The 17,316-nt window shown below is 35.9% G+C and overlaps 1 protein-coding gene across 1 annotated transcript; it reads right to left on the bottom strand.

The window, feature by feature from the left end:
* Positions 1 to 8,354: 8,354 nt before the first annotated feature.
* LOC122089010 (LRR receptor-like serine/threonine-protein kinase EFR) lies at positions 8,355 to 12,197 on the bottom strand. Its single transcript, XM_042658417.1, has 4 exons — positions 10,157 to 12,197; positions 9,461 to 10,000; positions 8,555 to 8,904; positions 8,355 to 8,402 (listed from the first exon to the last, which is right to left on the bottom strand). The coding sequence occupies exons 1-4, from the start codon at positions 12,195 to 12,197 to the stop codon at positions 8,355 to 8,357; spliced, it is 2,979 nt and encodes a 992-aa protein (XP_042514351.1).
* Between the last annotated feature and the right edge of the window lie 5,119 nt (positions 12,198 to 17,316).

Raw genomic sequence — 17,316 nt, 5'->3', positions numbered from 1 at the left:
TTGTGTTTATTATAAAATGTTAAGTGATAATTCCATTATTTTGTTGATGGCATGCTCATTGCTGTAAAGAACAAACATGATATAGTCTTTTTGAAGTCTTTGTTAAGTACTGAATTTGAGATGAAGAATCTTGGTGTTGCTAAGAAGATCCTTGGCATGGAAATCCTTAGAGATAAAAATGTAGGTAAACTTTGAGTAACTCAGAAGAGGTATATTGAAAAGGTGTTAGAGCGTTTCAATATGAAAAAAGCTAAACCGGTTAGCACTCCATTAGCTGGCCATTTCAAGTTATCTGAAAGGGAATGCCCAACAACACATGAGGAGATGAAACAGATGTCTCAGGTCCCTTATGCTAGTGCAGTTGCGAGTCTCATGTATGCTATGGTTTGTAGTAAGCCGGATTTGTCTTATGCAGTTAGTGTTGTTAGCAGATACATGAGTAATCCAGGGAATGAGCATTAGAATGCAATTAAGTGGATCTTCAGATATTTGAGCAAGACTAAAGATATAGGTGTTATGTTCAATGGCAAGGAAAGTTCCACAGAATTGACAGATTATGTTGATTCCGACTATGCTGGTGATTTAGACAAGAGGAGTTCTACTACAAGGTATGTATTTACATTGGCTGGTGGACTTATATCATAGAGGGCGATGCTTCAGTTTACAATTGCATTGTCCACTACAGAGGCAGAGTACATGGTGACAATTGAGGCTGCCAAGGAAGAAGTCTGGTTGGCTGGACTAGTTCGTGAGTTGGAGTTGGAGCAAGGAGGTACAGTGTTACATTGTGACAGTCAGAGTGCCATACATCTTGCAAAGAATCAAGTGTTTCATTCAAAGACAAAGTATATTGATGTGAAATTTCACAAGATCAGGGAGCTTGTGTCAGAAGGCAGTATTCACTTGAGAAAAATTCATACAGATCTCAATCCTACAGATATGTTTAAGAAGTCAGTTACTACAGAGAAGTTCGAGTCATGTTTGGACTTGATTAATATTACTCATTGTTGAAGATGAGAGACGCACCAAACAGGTGCGGGTTTATACCTCCAATGAGGTACAAGGATGAAGATATCTACAGGTTATCTTTACAGGAGGCTCGACAGAATTTAAGCCAAGGTGGAGATTGTTGGTGTACGATGTCTTGTATTCCGTTGCAGTTTAATTCAGGGAGTACTAGTGCAGCACCTAGACAGGTAGAATGGCGATCCCGCTAACCGGTTAGAGGCCCATGGGGATTGCAAGGGGGGCAGGAGGCCCCCTTACATAGCAGGGGTGTAGGGGGGCGCAGCCCCCCGTTCAAATTTTTTATTTGAAGGCAATTGTGTACTTTCTAGATTATGATTTTTTTGCTATATATTTGTGGCGAGGGTTTCTTTCTCTGTAATGTAAGCAATACTGAGAGGTGTGAGGACAAGCGTTGTAACTCTATTCTCCATTGATAGTGAAGCAGGATCTCATCTCACCGGAGACGTAGGCAACTTTGTCGAACCTCATAAAATCTATGTGCATTGTTTGTTTTGTTTTTCCATTATTTTCTGCATTGTTTTAGGGTTGCGTTTCTACATGAGAAACCCTATCATTAGTCCTCTTTTTGGTGGTTGAGGGCGTCTTGATGGAAATTGCCTCTCATTTTAAGTAAATCTTTTTTAGACCAAATCAATATATAAGGCATGCAACTCATTCAATTTGTGGTAGTCCTCTCTTTTTTTTTTTTTTTTTGGCTAAAGTTTAGCAAAGTATATATTAATAAATAAATTGGTGCAAATATAAATTCTGGATTAAATCTACATAAAAAAAAAATCACAAAATTAGCTCTACCAAGATGCCTCGCCACCTTCGACATTATCATCAGCAGAGTCGGCATCCTACAAGCTCAAAGAACGACAAAAGAATCAACCAAATATGCATCGAGGTCTATCTAAGGCCTCTCATCTTACATCTTCAATAATATATTCTGGTGGTGAAAACCGGATATCTGAGGTGCGCCATAGAAGCTTTTTTCGCTAGTGAATCAACCACTTCTATCCCTTTTTATTTTTATTTTGCTAAAGGTAAAAAAAAATTATTGAGACGAAAGAAAAAAGATAAACAAAAATACAATGATTTAAAATTCTCCACCTTTGACATTGCCATCAGTAGAGGAAGATAAATCTAATCACAACTGAAACGAAATTTAGGTCTTGCATTAGCATCATTAACAAGCTCACAAATGATGCAAGGTGGAAAAGAAATATTCAAAGAGGATTCTCTCTCTCTCTCTCTCTCTCTCTCTCTCTATATATATATATATATATATATATATATATATATATATATATATATAAGATAAAGCAAATTGCATTTTGGCACACTGCTTGGCAGCAAACCCCTTTTGATATAAAACAGATTAATTATATAGTTAAATGGACCCATTTTCACTAAGACCACGATGAATGTGACTGACCCTAGATAATGGAGGGAGAGAGGTGGAGATAGAGGAATCACATCTGAATCGTCCCATCGTTCAGCCAAAAACCTTGTCCTTATTAAATTATGATTAATTACTAACACATTAAACTTAAATGATTCAATTAATAAAAAATTTATAAATTCATCATTATGTAACTAGGGATTGCGTGGATTAGGTGTACGGTCTCAGGTTCGATTCTCCATTTGTACATCTGCGATTGAGGGTGTAAGCTGTATCAGTGGGTTATAAATGGTGGTGGGTTGCTGTATTAGTCTCCTCAAAGATTAGTCGAGGTGTGTGTAAACTGGCCCAAACACCTTGGTTAACAAAAAAAAAAAAATTCATTATGTAACTAAAACAACTGTTTCCACTCGGATTAAAAGGAAAACCAAGACTTAGGTATGGGTTATTCAAAAGTAGAGATTTGAGACCAAACACAGAATTTCCAGTCATCGGCAAGACAAGTCAAAAGGTAAACACTGATATTACGTTAAAGTAAAAGAAAGTAAAGTAAACAATAACGATTCTTGTCAAAAGAAAGCTTTCACTCAGCCAACGAAATCACGTGTTTGATGTTAATTTCCACATGGTTGGATTAGGATTACAAGAAGGAAAGAAAAATCAAAGGTCCACATAAAATAGCCAAACCAACGCATTAACGGTCTAAAAGTAATCAATTAAGAAAGTAATTTAATCGACAATTTTTGAAAAGAAAAAACGTATAAAATGTGCAACTTTTAAATAGGTAAGATGACGTGACTGATTTAATGAGTCATGCCACGGAATCAAGAGCTCGAAGTGGATTATTTTTTATAAGTAGAATTGACGATGTGGGATGGATCAAAAGCCAAGTTACAGTTGGATTACAGTAATAAGTTAAAATTCACATTTCACAGTAGTATCTATGTAATCTAAAGTTGGTTCATTCCAACACCTTTCTAGGCAAAAAAACGTCATTTCCTTTGTTGTGATTCATTGTCTTACACACTATCAAATGGGATCTCTTTGAAAAAAGAAAAATAGAGAAAGCATGCGTTTGTTTTTCTCTCTTTTTTTCGGTTCCCACACCCCTTGGATGGTGTGAGATTGTTGCAAAAGATTATGGTACAAGTGAGAATTTGACCTCCTTATCAACAACATACATTTACAGAAATTAGCAATTCTTATGAGGCTCTTTTTTTGCTAAGAATCAAAGTTGTATTAAAGTGAGAATGAAAAGAGAAAAAATAGAGTACATCAGAAAAATCCTTAGCTAAAGAAGGGACCCCACCTTTGGCATTGCCATCAGTAGGGCCTTCCAAAGCTATTTGCAGAATCTAAATCTTGATTTGGAAAATAAATCACGTCTAATTACCTTTATAATATGGGGAGAAAATTCCTCCATGGTTCCAGAGACCCCAGTTTTAGCTGCTGATTTTGCGAGGTAATCTGCTATATGGTTTGCTTCCTTGTAGCAATGAGAGATCTTCCAGGAGATAGAGTTGAGGTAGTGTTGCAGGGAGAGTCAATCTTGAAGAGCGAACCAAGGAATGGACTTACCCTGAACAGCAATGACAACTGCCACAGAGTCTGACTCTATCTACAAATTGGAAACCCCTTGGTCCATGGCATGACGGATACCCTCTAGTAAACTCCTGAATTCCACATAGTAGTTTGTACTGATGCCGAGATAGAGCTTGAAGGAAAAAAGAAGACTTTCCCTTGGGAATCCCGCATAACACCACCTCCTCCTGCTCGACCCAGATTTCCCATGGAGTTACCATCGACATTTAATTTTGTCCAGGAGCAGAGAGGCTTACACCAAATTACTTCGAGAATGGAGGGGGAAATCACTTGGAGTTGCATGCAGCCCCAATTTCCTACAGCATAGGAGATCAGATGTAGACCGAATGACCCCCTTTAAGTTGAAACTCGCCTCTCTCATCATCCTTAGCACTTTACTAAATAGCAAAGAGGCGTCCCTACTCTAACCACCATGCCATCGGTAGTTTCTTTCTTGCCAAATAGCGTCAGCCACAATGATCAAGCCAACTGCCCAAGGTCCTTTACTGACATAATTCTTCTCTTTCTTTTCCACCAGATTTCTGATGAGGCTCTTATTTCTCCAACTACTTAATAAATTATGAGTCCATTTTTTTTTTATAAGTAGATGATGCCATAGCACATTCAAAATTGAAATGTGTCAAGTTTGTCCTGAATTCTTAACCTGTTTTGAAATGGGTCGATCCTTGACTTGGAGTATATAATGTACTATTGTCTTGTTGAGCAAGTCATTGTATTATTTGGTGGTTTTTTCGAGCTAGGGTTTCAGGGTGAATTTTCTCGCCGCTGCTTGAGTGTAATCTCTCTTCTGCATAGTGAAACATCTTCTTCTTCGCCCGAGGATGTTGCACACCACACCGGTTTATGAACCTCGTTAAATCTCTATGTTTTGCGGAACTATTGTCTGTTTATTTTCATATTTCTTGGTGTTTGCTCTAACAAAATGTAATTAGAATAAAGCAATTTTTAAGCAAGTTGTAAGGTTCATGGACCCATAAGTGCATCCAATGACCCAGTGGGCTGATCCGGATCATTGTGGAATGGGCCAATACAGATCCAGATTCCAATCAATTGTTGATTTTAAAAACTTTGTAAACTTGTGTCTGTTCACAAGTATTGAAGTAGCCTCAGAGTAGCATTAAACGGGAATAACGTTCCCAAACAGCTTATCATGAAAGACTTTTTTGATTTATTTGAAAGAAAACATAAATTATTGGAGAGAGTTTACCTTAAACCATTACGAATTAGGAGGTATTTTTCATCAAGTCCCATCACTGTCGTGGGATGGATATTAAAATTTAGTGGGAATTTCGAACCTTCAACTATTAAGGCACACCTCCATTAATCTTTGGAGAGATTAGCAGAGCAATTCATCGTCACAGTTTCCACTTAAATCGTAAATGCACAAATAAAGAATCTAACCTAAGACTATGCACCTATTCACACAATCCCTAATTTACCCTAATCATCTAGACAACCGAAACAAAACATTAATTAAAAGGCAAACAATATACATGCATCTGAGTTCATTGACATATAGGACTTCTCCGTTCTAGCTTTCACAACCATTTTACCAACCATATAAATTATATTTTTTTTTATTTCACAAACCCAACCGACTTAAACTTGTAAATATCATACGAAATAGAGAATATTTCCCAAGGCCACATATCTTGTTTTCAACTCCTCACAATCAGACCAAACTACCATTTCATCCCATGTTTGATCTTTGGTGCCTTATAGTTCTAGAAGGAGACCAGATCAGACCAATAAGCTAATTGATTCCAAAACTAAGATCTAGAACCGTTAACTAATGGGTTTTCCGGTTCCTAATCGATTCCACCCACTATCATGAAGTCCAAAATTCAAAAAATAAATATTCTCTTAAGTATGCATTTTTTTTTTTTTTTCGTCTATTGCAAACCTAAAGCAAAGACATCCATGGACATAACTACCATCCACCGTTCTATTCTATAAGCTCCATATTTTTGCTCATTTCATAGTTTATTTTTCGGTGAGGAACATTATCCTATTTAATCTATTGAATGGGGGAATTCTTGTAACTGAGGAATGCAGAAGTCTTCCAAATAAGGGACCCACAGATCCTGTCCACAATGACATTTTCATATTCGAGAGAGAGAGATTCATCAAGGGGTCTAATCCCAACTTAAAACTGTTCTCTTATTGGGCTAAGCCTTCATTTATTGTGATATAATTATTAGCTGAAGCACGGAAAGGTAGCTAGGGGTGAAGGGAAGGACGAGAAAAGGCCATGGAACAGGCACGGGAGCTGCTAACAACACTTGAAAATGAGTTCAAATATTTAGAACTTAGAATCAACTCCTTCCTCTTAGACAATTAGTTACGCCATCTCCACCAAATAAGGTTTCATGATAATATATATTATAATTATTTATAAATGATAATATGTTATATGATTGGAATAAGGTTATGATTATTGTTGTTATTATAATACGTCATATGCTTTACATTTATGATGGTGTTAGATTTATATTTGCTTTAGTTTTGGTCCCCACCTCATTATTGTTTGTTTGACAATAAATTATAATTGTAATTATAAATTTGTTTTAATAAAAATAATAATATAATAGAATTTTTTTAGTAAAATAGAATTTATTTCATATCATAGAAAGTTTAACATTGTACGTGGTCCACTTTTGCCATAACACATGTCTCGATCAATGCATATCATAATTTGGATATATAGAGTTTTTTTATGATGGATGTGTTTGAACGTGTGGATTATAAATCTCAGCAGTTTAATTTGCTAGGTTGGGTGCATGGAATATATCAAGCTAAGTATAATTACTATCACTCCCTTTTATTTCGCTAAAGATTAGATTATGTATATTAAAATGAATACAAAACAAGATAAAGAAAAGAATAAAAACAAATTTAAATACGAGAAGTCAGCCCATACCTTCGGCATTGTTATCAGCAGGAACTTACAATCGCTATCTCATAAACTTGTATCTAGGTCTTGTAGCTACATCATTTACCACCTCATCAGAGATGAGCTTTGATTTTTTTGTCGCATCTTTCACTAAGAAATCCGCAATTAGATTTGTTTCCCTAAGACCGTGGATGATTTTCCATCCCATAAAATCAAGGAAAGACTTAGCCTATACTTACTAAAACTCTTCTACGTGAATAACTTAAATTTTTTTTTCCTGATACTCTTCTACTTTTAAACATATATTTTCCCTTTCTCCCTTTATATTTTTAATACCATGATTACCCCTCTTTTACATGGTAAGTCGATCTGTAAGTTATTAATCATTTTTCAAATTATTTGAACCAAATCGGAGTGCATTGCAGTAGAAGCAGGTGGGACCTCTGTTAGTTAAAACGGGAACGGCAAAAAAACATTGTTCGGTACGGGCATGTTTTAAACGGATCAAAACGTGAACGGGACGGTCAAAAATACGGTCAAATACGGTAAAAACGGGAAAAAATAAAAAACGGACGATACGTGTTTTAAACGTTTATATTTAAATAATACGGTGTCAAAAAAACGGCAATATATAGACATAAATTGGCATAATAATTCTCTAAATACCTAGATAACAATAAAAAAAAATAGCCCCGTTTTAAACGTTTCTATTTTAAAACGTTTATATTTTTCAAAATCCGTTTTTTTACTGTCAAAAAAACGGGACGGCGTTTAAAACGGCAAAAAAACTTTCAATAGCCCCGTTCCCGTTTTTTACCGAATTTCTGTGAAAAATTCGGCAAACGGCGTTTAAAACGGCAAAAAAACGGGACGCCGTTTTAAACGCGAATTAACTAACTAGGGGTGGGACCCACATCATTATCATCATCTTCTTCTTTTTTCTCCGTGAACATCACTCGAATGGAGAAACAGGTGGTACTCACACATGCATTCAATAATTCTGGTTTATTGTCTCTCCGTCTCTTCTCTGAGTTTGCCTTCTAATACCAAAAAGTATCTGAAAATGGAGAAGCGTCTAAGCAATCGAGAATCTCTTCACTCGAATCTAATTTACATGCTAGTTCCATCTGCAACTACTGTGAGTCTAATTTACTTACCAGCTAGTTCCATAATTAGCCATTATCAAAGGGTGCCAAGATATAGGATAACAACATTTGCAACCAACCTACTTCTGCTGCATGATCCAGAACTTTCTTTTTCCTAGGTTTTTCATGAACACTAAGCCGCAAAGACAACACAACACAATAACTGCAAAGGTAGTAAATTCAAAAACTACCATTCTTTTTTTGTTAAAGTTCAGCAAAGTATTTATTAATAATGAAATAAAAGAAGAATCGTACAAAGAGTTATCTAGATATTCCACACCAAACCATTACAAAATTATTACTAAAACACATATCCACCTTCAGCATTGCCATCAGCAAAGGGGACATCCTGCAAGCTCAAAGAAACCCAAAAATCAACCAAACATGTGTCAAGATCCATCTAAAGCCTCCCATCTTACCTTCTAATTAGGCATAGAAGCTCTGTAATGATAGATTCTTGCTTCAAAAAAATTTCTTTTTTATTAAATTTAGTCCCCTCACAACATCGTCCATTTTCATTCGTTCTTTTGGCGATTCCTCAGAACATTGAAGTGCAATTTCAATTATTGATGCTATGCAATCTTGCAATTTATCTGTCCTATGACTAGAACCTTCAGTTATATTGATAGCAACTTCTTCAATTGCTTCACTTTGTTCTTCCGTGGGTAGGAGTGTTGGATCTAAAATTTGCATCATGTGTATAGGTAAAGCTGCCCTTGCAAAGTTATGAAGATTTAAGTCATCAGTAAACATCTGATCTGTTGGCCTTTTTCCTATGAACATCTCCAATAATAGGATCCCATAGCTAAACACATCTCCTTGTATAGTTGCTTTTCCACCCATGCCATATTCTGAAATTTAAAAACCTCTTGATGTTAGAGTAACAATAGGCGATTTGCATATTTTTCATATAATATAAAAAAATTACGCTTTAAAAAATGGAATGATGAATACGTTATTGAAAAGTTTCAAGTTGCATGGTCATTTTTTTCAGTTTGTGAATCATGATTCCTTTCATTATATAAAAAAGAATTCACTCTAATTTAGTCCAATTGGATAGTAGGGTCCAATGCACTCATAGTATAATCAATTTCTAATTGAAATTGAAATGGATTAGATCCCATCTAGTTAAGATAGAAATTTTTTCTAATATATATAGTCAATCAACTATCTAGAACAGAATCTGAATATCCAATGATAGTTAGGTGGAAATATTAATCCTCATAAACATTGTCTTTAGATCAGGACTCTTTTTTCAAAAAAACATCATTTGCTTCATGTTTAACAACCTACAATGGATTCTTACTAGAATAGACAAAAAAAACTTGGTAAAGGGCATTTAGATCTACTTAATCAAAATTTAATATATTCATAACTCAAAATAAAATTATATTGTTTATTTGTTACCTGGAGCAACATAGCCAATAGATCCTTTTATCCCAATGGTACTAGTTTGAGCCTGGGGTGAATTCTCGTCAGGTACTAAAAGTAGCCTCGCCAAACCAAAATCACCGACATGTGCAGTCATGTCACTGTCAATTAGAATATTGCTTGGCTTCAAGTCACAATGAACAATTGTTGCATAACAGTGGCAATGAAGGTAATCTAATGCAGAAGCCACATCGATTGCGATGTTTATTCTTTGAAGAAGGCTTAAATTCCTTGAATGATTATGTGCCTCCATTGGTAGATGCAACCAATCATCTAGACTCCCATTGGGCATGAACTCAAAAACAAGGGCTTTGAAATCTTTGCCTTTTGAATCAAGACTTGAACAAGATGTTATAATCTTGACAAGATTTCGATGCCGAATATTTCTTAATGCTTCACATTCAGCCATGAAGCTCTTGTAAACTCTTGGATTTTGAAGGTTGAGTACCTTGACTGCAACAATTGTTTCATCCTGGCCAATAATCCCTTTGTATACAGAGCCAAAACTACCAGAACCTATGAAATTAGCTGAAGAAAATCCTCCAGTAACTTGAAAGAGCTCTTTGTAAGAAAGCTTTAAGAACGGATCTCCAATTAATGGTGTGGATGGAGGTTTACTTTTTGATTTTCTTATCCAATAAAGAATAAGAAAGGAAGATATCAAAAGAAAACCAAGAATCCCACCAATGATCGCCAAAATTGTTCTAAGAGCATTGGACTTTTCTCGTTTAGTAGATCCATAGTTTGTGCATGCAGGCAGATGTAACTTTGCAATTCCCCCACAAAGCTTATCATTTCCATTCACCAAAATTGCACTTGCATTTCCAAAAATTCCTTCTGTTGGTACCTCCCCCTCAAGATTATTGAAGGATAAATTCAAACTCTGCAATGCTAAAAGATTTTGTAGATCTTTTGGGATTTGCCCTGATAAATTATTTTGTGAGAGATCTAAATCTTGAAGCCCCTTCAAAAGAGTCAAAGATTGAGGAATAGTTCCTTCAAAGAAATTACTCTCCATAGAAAGATGCTCCAAACTATTACAATCACCAATGGTTGAGGGAATTTCTCCAGACAACTTGTTATGAGAGATATTTAATACAGAAAGACTCTTAAGGTTGCTGATTTCAGTTGGTAGAGTACCAACCAGAAAATTATAAGATAAGTCCAAGGATATTGTTAAGGTGGAAATAAGAAAGAGTTGTTTAGGTATTGGGCCTTGGAGGTTATTATTATAAAGAGTTAGGTGTTGTAACTGCTGACAATATCTAATGCTGGAAGGAATGCTTGCATTGAGGTAGTTTTGTTCTAAATGGAGTCCATACAAAAGAGTGAGATTGCCTATAGAGGAAGGTATCTGTCCTGAAAGTCTATTTGCACCCAAAAATAATCTTTGAAGCTTCGTAAGCTTCCCTATACTAAATGGAATATTACCTTCAAGAAAGTTATACTCTATGCCCAAATCAGTCAAGTTGACGAGATTCTCAATCCCAACAGGAATGGTTCCATATATTTGATTTCCTCCCAAATGAAGATGTGAGAGTTGTGTTGAGAGATTGGCTTTGAAGTTGGGAATGTGAGCCTTGAAACCATTACTTCTTAGCTCCAATACCTCTAGATGTGTACAATTGAGCAAAGAATTTACAAAATCTAAATCATCGGATTCCCCTACTCCGAATTGATTATCGAAAATAAGGAACTCTTGAAGATTTTGAAGATTTCCTAAATTGTTAGGGATTGGTCCAATAAAATTGTTTCCACCAAGATCAAGTGCTTCAAGTGTTGAAATATTGGAGATGGAATTCGGAATGCTCCCAAAGAAAAGGTTGTCTCCAATCGCTAGATCAAGGAGATTTGGAAGAGTGAGGCCTATGTCTCGTGGGAGGCTCCCATACAATTTGTTTTGTGTAAGAGAGATAACTTCAAGAGATGAGAGATTGTACAGTGAGAGAGGGATCATACCAGATAGCTTGTTTTGATCAAGTGATAGAAAGAATAAGGATTTGAGTTGACCAAAGGATTCTGGAATGCTCCCATGCAGTTTATTTTCACTCAAAGAAATAACTCTTATGGATGAAATGTTTCCAAAAGAAGCTGGTAGTTCTCCTGCTAAGCTATTGAAATAAAGAGCAATTATCTCCAGCTTTGACATAGACTTAAACAATTCAACCGGAATCTTCCCGACAAGATTGTTATAAGAGAACCAAATTTGTATTAGACGAGTGCAATTGGCCAAGCTGATAGGAAGCTCTCCATCAAGAGTGTTGTTTTGAAATCCAATGTATTGTAGTTGAATCAGATTACCTATCTCTTGGGGGATATTGCCATGGAAGCTATTGTTTGCAATGCTAAGGAATCGCAGAAAAGTGAGATTCCCAATGAAAGGAGATATGTTTCCTCCCAAGCCCTTCCCTTGTAAATCCAACTTGATGACCCGTTGTTGATGACGATGGCCACATGTGATCCCCATCCAGTTGCAGAAATGGATGGAATCATTCCAAGAACTTAGTGCTCCGTACGGATCATAAATTTGTTTCTTGAACTCCTGCAAAGCAAGTCGATCTGTCTCGTTTCCTACTGTTACAATCCTTCTACTTTTGGTGGTGACTGATTCTGCTAACCCCATGAATGAGCTCTCACCAAAGAAGAGAATGAAAACTAGAATAAGCTGCAATGTCATTAGAATCAAATCTTGGCATGCAAATGCAGAAGCCATGTAAACCATGCAAGCAATGTTGAGCTGCGGTAGAATAGAATAGCTCCACTCTTTGTCTTTGAGAGAAGCCAAGTATCCTATTTAAAGGATATTGTTAAGCAATAACACCAATGTTCTACCAAAAACTAGACCTTAGAAGTCGTCTTTCCTCTTACCATTTAGATCACAGTTTTTTTTTTTTTTTTTTTTGGCTAATACTTTATCATTATCTGGTTGGCGATAAATTATAATTGTAATTATAAAATTTGTTTTTATATATTGAAAAAAATAATTTATAGAAACTTGTTTCCTAGGAAAAAATAATAGAAAGTTCTAGTCCACTTTTTCCATAATGTCTCGATGTCTTGATGCCGTGATACCCATACCATGTAATATGGAAATTTTATAAAATAAAAATTGGATGTGTTTGAACGTGTGGATATATCAACTTTAATATTTTTTTTTTTTTTAAGTGGCTAAAAGAACCATGTGGCTTTATTGGCCATCCACCCACATCACCATTTGCCCGAAACCTACCATTTGACAGTCATGTGTCCTGATTTGGTTTGAGGAATTGGATTGGATAGATTAGGATCGTTTAAATAGGATTGATATCAGTTTCGATCTTGATCAATCTTGATCTTGATTGATTATATTTTTGTCCAATATTTTGACCTTGACTGATTCCATCTTTTCAAACCTTGGTTCTTGGACTAGTGAATTAGAATGTATATTCTATAGGCGAGAGACAGGCACCCACCTACATGCTGCAGCCGCAAGACGGGGGGCATCATTCAGAGGGGTGGGCAGTCTCAAGGAAGAGAGGGAGGGAGAGGGGTTGGGCACTCCGCCCACATGCCCGGCCTTATCTCATATTTTATATAAGGATTTAACATACATATCCTATTTCAGTAGTCGATGACGTGTAGATGGAAACGGTAGTTGATGATATATATATATATATATATATATTTATTTATTTATATATATAGATGTAGGTGGAAATTGCCTTTCTTTTAAATATTTAGACTAAGTAATGCACTACTGCCAAAGTTTTAGTAATGAAAAATTACTCAAATCCACTAGGTGAGAAAATTAATTACAACGGTCAACACGATCACGTTTAAAATTTATTTTTCATCTATTAGTTTTGATTTTAAAAAGATTTATTGAATAACACTTCATCTTCTCTCTCCGGCTCCGTTTGCTTGCAAGGGGAATTTAAAGGGAAAGAAAGTGAAATTTTCATACTTAAAAAATGAATGTTTATAATCATTACCCTAAATAATTCAATGTGATTATATATATTACTTGATTTTTTTAACCATATTTGGTAATGATACATTTTACATGTAATTTTTATTTTATATATTATAACAAAGGGTTTTTGATGTAAAGTAAAGTGAAATTTTATAACCAACTATAGAATGATTTGAAGTAATACCATAGTCACATGGGATAATTATTACATATATTTCTTTCTTAAGTATTCAAATTTCACATCCCTTACTTTTAATTCCCCTTGCAATCAAACATAGCCTCCATGTTTTTATTTTTCATTGAATCTACCACCACTTTCTTCTCCTTTTTCACATAAGGCTGCACTCTCTCCCACTACTGCAACACTACAATTCCACCTCCACCTCTTCCCTCTCCCACTCTCACTCTCCCCTCCCCTACAATCCACCACCCACTTTGCTCTCATCAATCCCCGCCACATCCCTTGCTTCCCTACCCTCCCCATCACTCCCGCGCCACCCCTTGTGTTTATTGATTTTGATGATAAGTAAACACAGGAACCATGGCAATGCCTCCTTTCTACTTATATATATGATGAGAGAGGAAGTAGTCCATGCAGAAACCATGGAATCTACCACCACTTTCTTCTCCTTTTTCACATAAGGCTGCACTCTCTCCCACTACTGCAACACTACAATTCCACCTCCACGTCTTCCCTCTCCCACTCTCACTCCCCCCTCCCCTACAATCCCCCACCCACTCTGCTCTCATCAATCCTCACCACATCCCCTCCTTCCCTACCCTCCCCATCACTCCCGCATCACCCCTTGTGTTTATTGATGTTGATCATAAGTAAACACATGCACCATGGCAATGCCTCCTTTCTACTTGTATATATGATGAGAGAGGGAGTAGTTCATGCAGAAACCATGCATGTAATTTTGAGTTGTAGTAGAATAGCTACACTATTAACCCCTTAGGAGTCTGGTCTTGTTCTTATTACTTAGACCATAGTTAGTGGATTTTAGAAATCAAGTCTTTCCTCTTATTACTTTATAAGATCATTAGTTACGTTGTTGATGGCAATCATAATAAGAGACAACATTGAAACTCCGCTTTGGTCGACGATCAACGGATTCTACATTCTCCACACAAAGGACAAATTGCCAAGGCCTAGGGACCGGTCAAAGATTTGAATGACAATAGGCGATAAGTAGGCGGCTTGCATTACATTAATGGCCGCCTAGGATATATATATATATATATATAATTGTGATAATTTTTCGTCTAATTCATCATAAATGATTGTTTGTCAATAACTCATAATTGATTGTTTAAGTATATAAATTTAGTTTTATTAAAATAGATAAAATATATATATATATATTATATAGAATTCTTTTTTCATTAAAAAAGAATTTGTGTCATGGGAAGGAACAAAGCGTACAGTTGGATCATGGATGTGTAGAATATATCAAAGTCAACCTTATCATCTGTTCGCTCATTTGTCATTTTTTATTTTTTTTTGATAATTCCTAGGCCAACGGTCAATTAAGATGACAGTCCAAAAGCAGTCAAGTGGTGTCCCAATTCAAGGAAGGACAGCCAGGAGAATGAGGAGGAGGGATACAAACTCTAGACGTGCATGCCATGGCCCCCAGCTACTTCAATTAGGCAGCTCTTAGCCAATTGTGCTAGCAGTTGTTGGCTTGGACTAAGTCAAGTAGGATGTATAATCAATGGCAGAGGGATAACCATGCCATCTACTTGTTGCAGGCAAAAGATGGGGCTGGTGTCATTTCATCGAGAGAGGCAAAGAGAAGTCAGCAATCTCTTTATGGCGTTCCTTCTTCAAGTTCCTTACCGTCTGCTGGAGGTCTCTCTGTAAAATTATATTTTTAGATCTTTTATGTTATTGACACCTCAGTTAGTGGTGTCAAAAAAGTCCGGTCATTTGAAGCCCACCCAAGACTGTCATGAGCCTGGACAAGGATTGGCTTAAGCTTTTCAGCCCGTAGGATAGTCTTCGACTGGGATATTTAGGCCCAACCCGACCCTATATAATATAATACTATATATATATATATATATACACTGGTAAAAATACACATGTAAATGCACGTGTGGCAAAAAAAATTTTTTAGTGTGCATGAATGTGAGATAAACATTTTTTTAATGTGTATTTGTGTGGATAAAAATTGCACATTCATCGTATTTTCTTCTTTTATATTTTTTTTTTGCTAACGATGGGTATCCAACCTTTTGGCCTGACTAGTCCCGTAGGCTTATACTGACCCCACAATTGCATGGATCGGGTCATACCGGGATTGAATGAGAACAATTCATCTTTTATTGAAAGTAGTGAAGAGCACTAAACATCTCGGTGTGAGTGGACCAAAGTGTGCCTAGTGAGAGTCGAACTTAGGATGTCCGAGTTTACCGCTCGTACCAAGTTCGTTGCTCATCGTATTTTCATTTATTTCTTGTAGTCGGAAATGTAAATTATTTTCTAAGTGTCCAACAATTATTACAAATCTGGATGATATAATATTTTACTCGTAATTTGTAAATGATTTCTTCCTCAAGTGAGTTGTGCATCCTTTAAAAACAACTATTTTAGAGCACATTGAGATATAGATTTTCATTAAGAAGAAGTCTCATAACAAAATATGGATATGAAATAGCATGGGGAAAAGAAGTAGTTCGATAACTATTCAATTTGACAATAACTACAAAAGCAATATTTGAGTCAAAAGATTCATGGTACTTAGCCCTTGTGTATACCACTTTACCTTAAATGCCAAGCAAGTAAAACCTGAGAGACGTAAGAAAATGTGGAGAGAGAAGGAAGTGATATTCCAAGGCAAATGTGTATTTGATAAGGAAATAGTCAAGAGAGAGAATTGTGTGAAAGGAAAGATTTGGGTGGCCTAACCCAACTCACATTCCTAAATTATCTCTTCCCAATCTCTTTGACTCTATTAGTGAATGGTAAAATTATGTTAATTATTAAATGCCAATAAAATCTTTTTTTTTTTAAGTAAATAAAGCCAATATTTTTAGCATTGGAGTTTCCTTTATACGCTAAAACCCCTGCCATTGGATGCATACAAATTTTATCAATAAACTTTGAAGTTTTGTCTTCTTCTGAGTCATGTGGATTCATGGTGCATGAGGATGGATTTTCTCTAATCTAAGGTCGATTCCTTGAACCGAAGGTGGTTTCCCTTGAGTTTTCCAATCTTTAAATTGAACTCTGTAATTCGAGATGTTCTTGTTCAAAATTTTGTACATTAGGTCAGCGCATGCATGTTATTTTGGTCTAATTCATCATAATTGATTGTTTGACAATAACTAATAATTGATTGTTTAACAATAAAAATTTAGTTTTATTAAAATAGACAAAATATATATTATAGAATTCTTTTCTTTATTAAAAAGAATTTGTTTCATAGGAAGGAACAAAGTGTACACTTGAATCATGAATGTGTGGAATATATCAAAGTCAACCGTATCATTTGTTTGCTCATTTTGTCCTTGGACTAGGTTTTTTTTTTTTTTTTTTGAACAATTTCTAGGCCCATGGACCAACTAGGATGATAGTCCAAAAACTGTCGGGTGGCATACTAATTCAAGAGGAAAGGAAGCCAGGGGAATGATGGGGAGGCATACGAACCCTAGGCGTGCATGTTGAATCAGCTTTTAGCCAATTATGCTACCAGTTGTTGGCTTGGACTAGTCAATTAGGATGTAAAATCTATGGGAGAGGCATAAACACACCATCTACTTGTTGCAGGTGTGAGATGGGACAGGTGTCATTTCAAAGAGAGAGAGACAAAGAGATGTCGACAATCTCTTTATGGCGTTCATTCTTCAAGTTCCTTACCGTCAGTTGAAGGTC

Source organism: Macadamia integrifolia, chromosome 9 (assembly GCF_013358625.1).
Source record: "Macadamia integrifolia cultivar HAES 741 chromosome 9, SCU_Mint_v3, whole genome shotgun sequence".
Classification (NCBI taxonomy): Eukaryota; Viridiplantae; Streptophyta; class Magnoliopsida; order Proteales; family Proteaceae; genus Macadamia; species Macadamia integrifolia.
The sequence above is the reverse complement of the archived record's forward strand: the minus strand, read 5'-3'. Positions and strand labels throughout refer to the sequence as shown.

What these genes read in the sequence shown, in the direction of transcription:
- LOC122089010 (XM_042658417.1), bottom strand. Translation starts at nt 12,197, where the DNA reads ATGGCTTCTGCATTTGCATGCCAAGATTTGATTCTAATGACATTGCAG. An exon ending in GATCATTGGTGGGATTCTTG is followed by an intron (nt 10,001 to 10,156) that starts GTTTTCTTTTGA and finishes CTAATTTCATAG; the next exon opens with GTTCTGGTAGTTTTGGCTCT. An exon ending in GAATGAAAATGGACGATGTT is followed by an intron (nt 8,403 to 8,554) that starts GTGAGGGGACTA and finishes TTGAGCTTGCAG; the next exon opens with GATGTCCCCTTTGCTGATGG.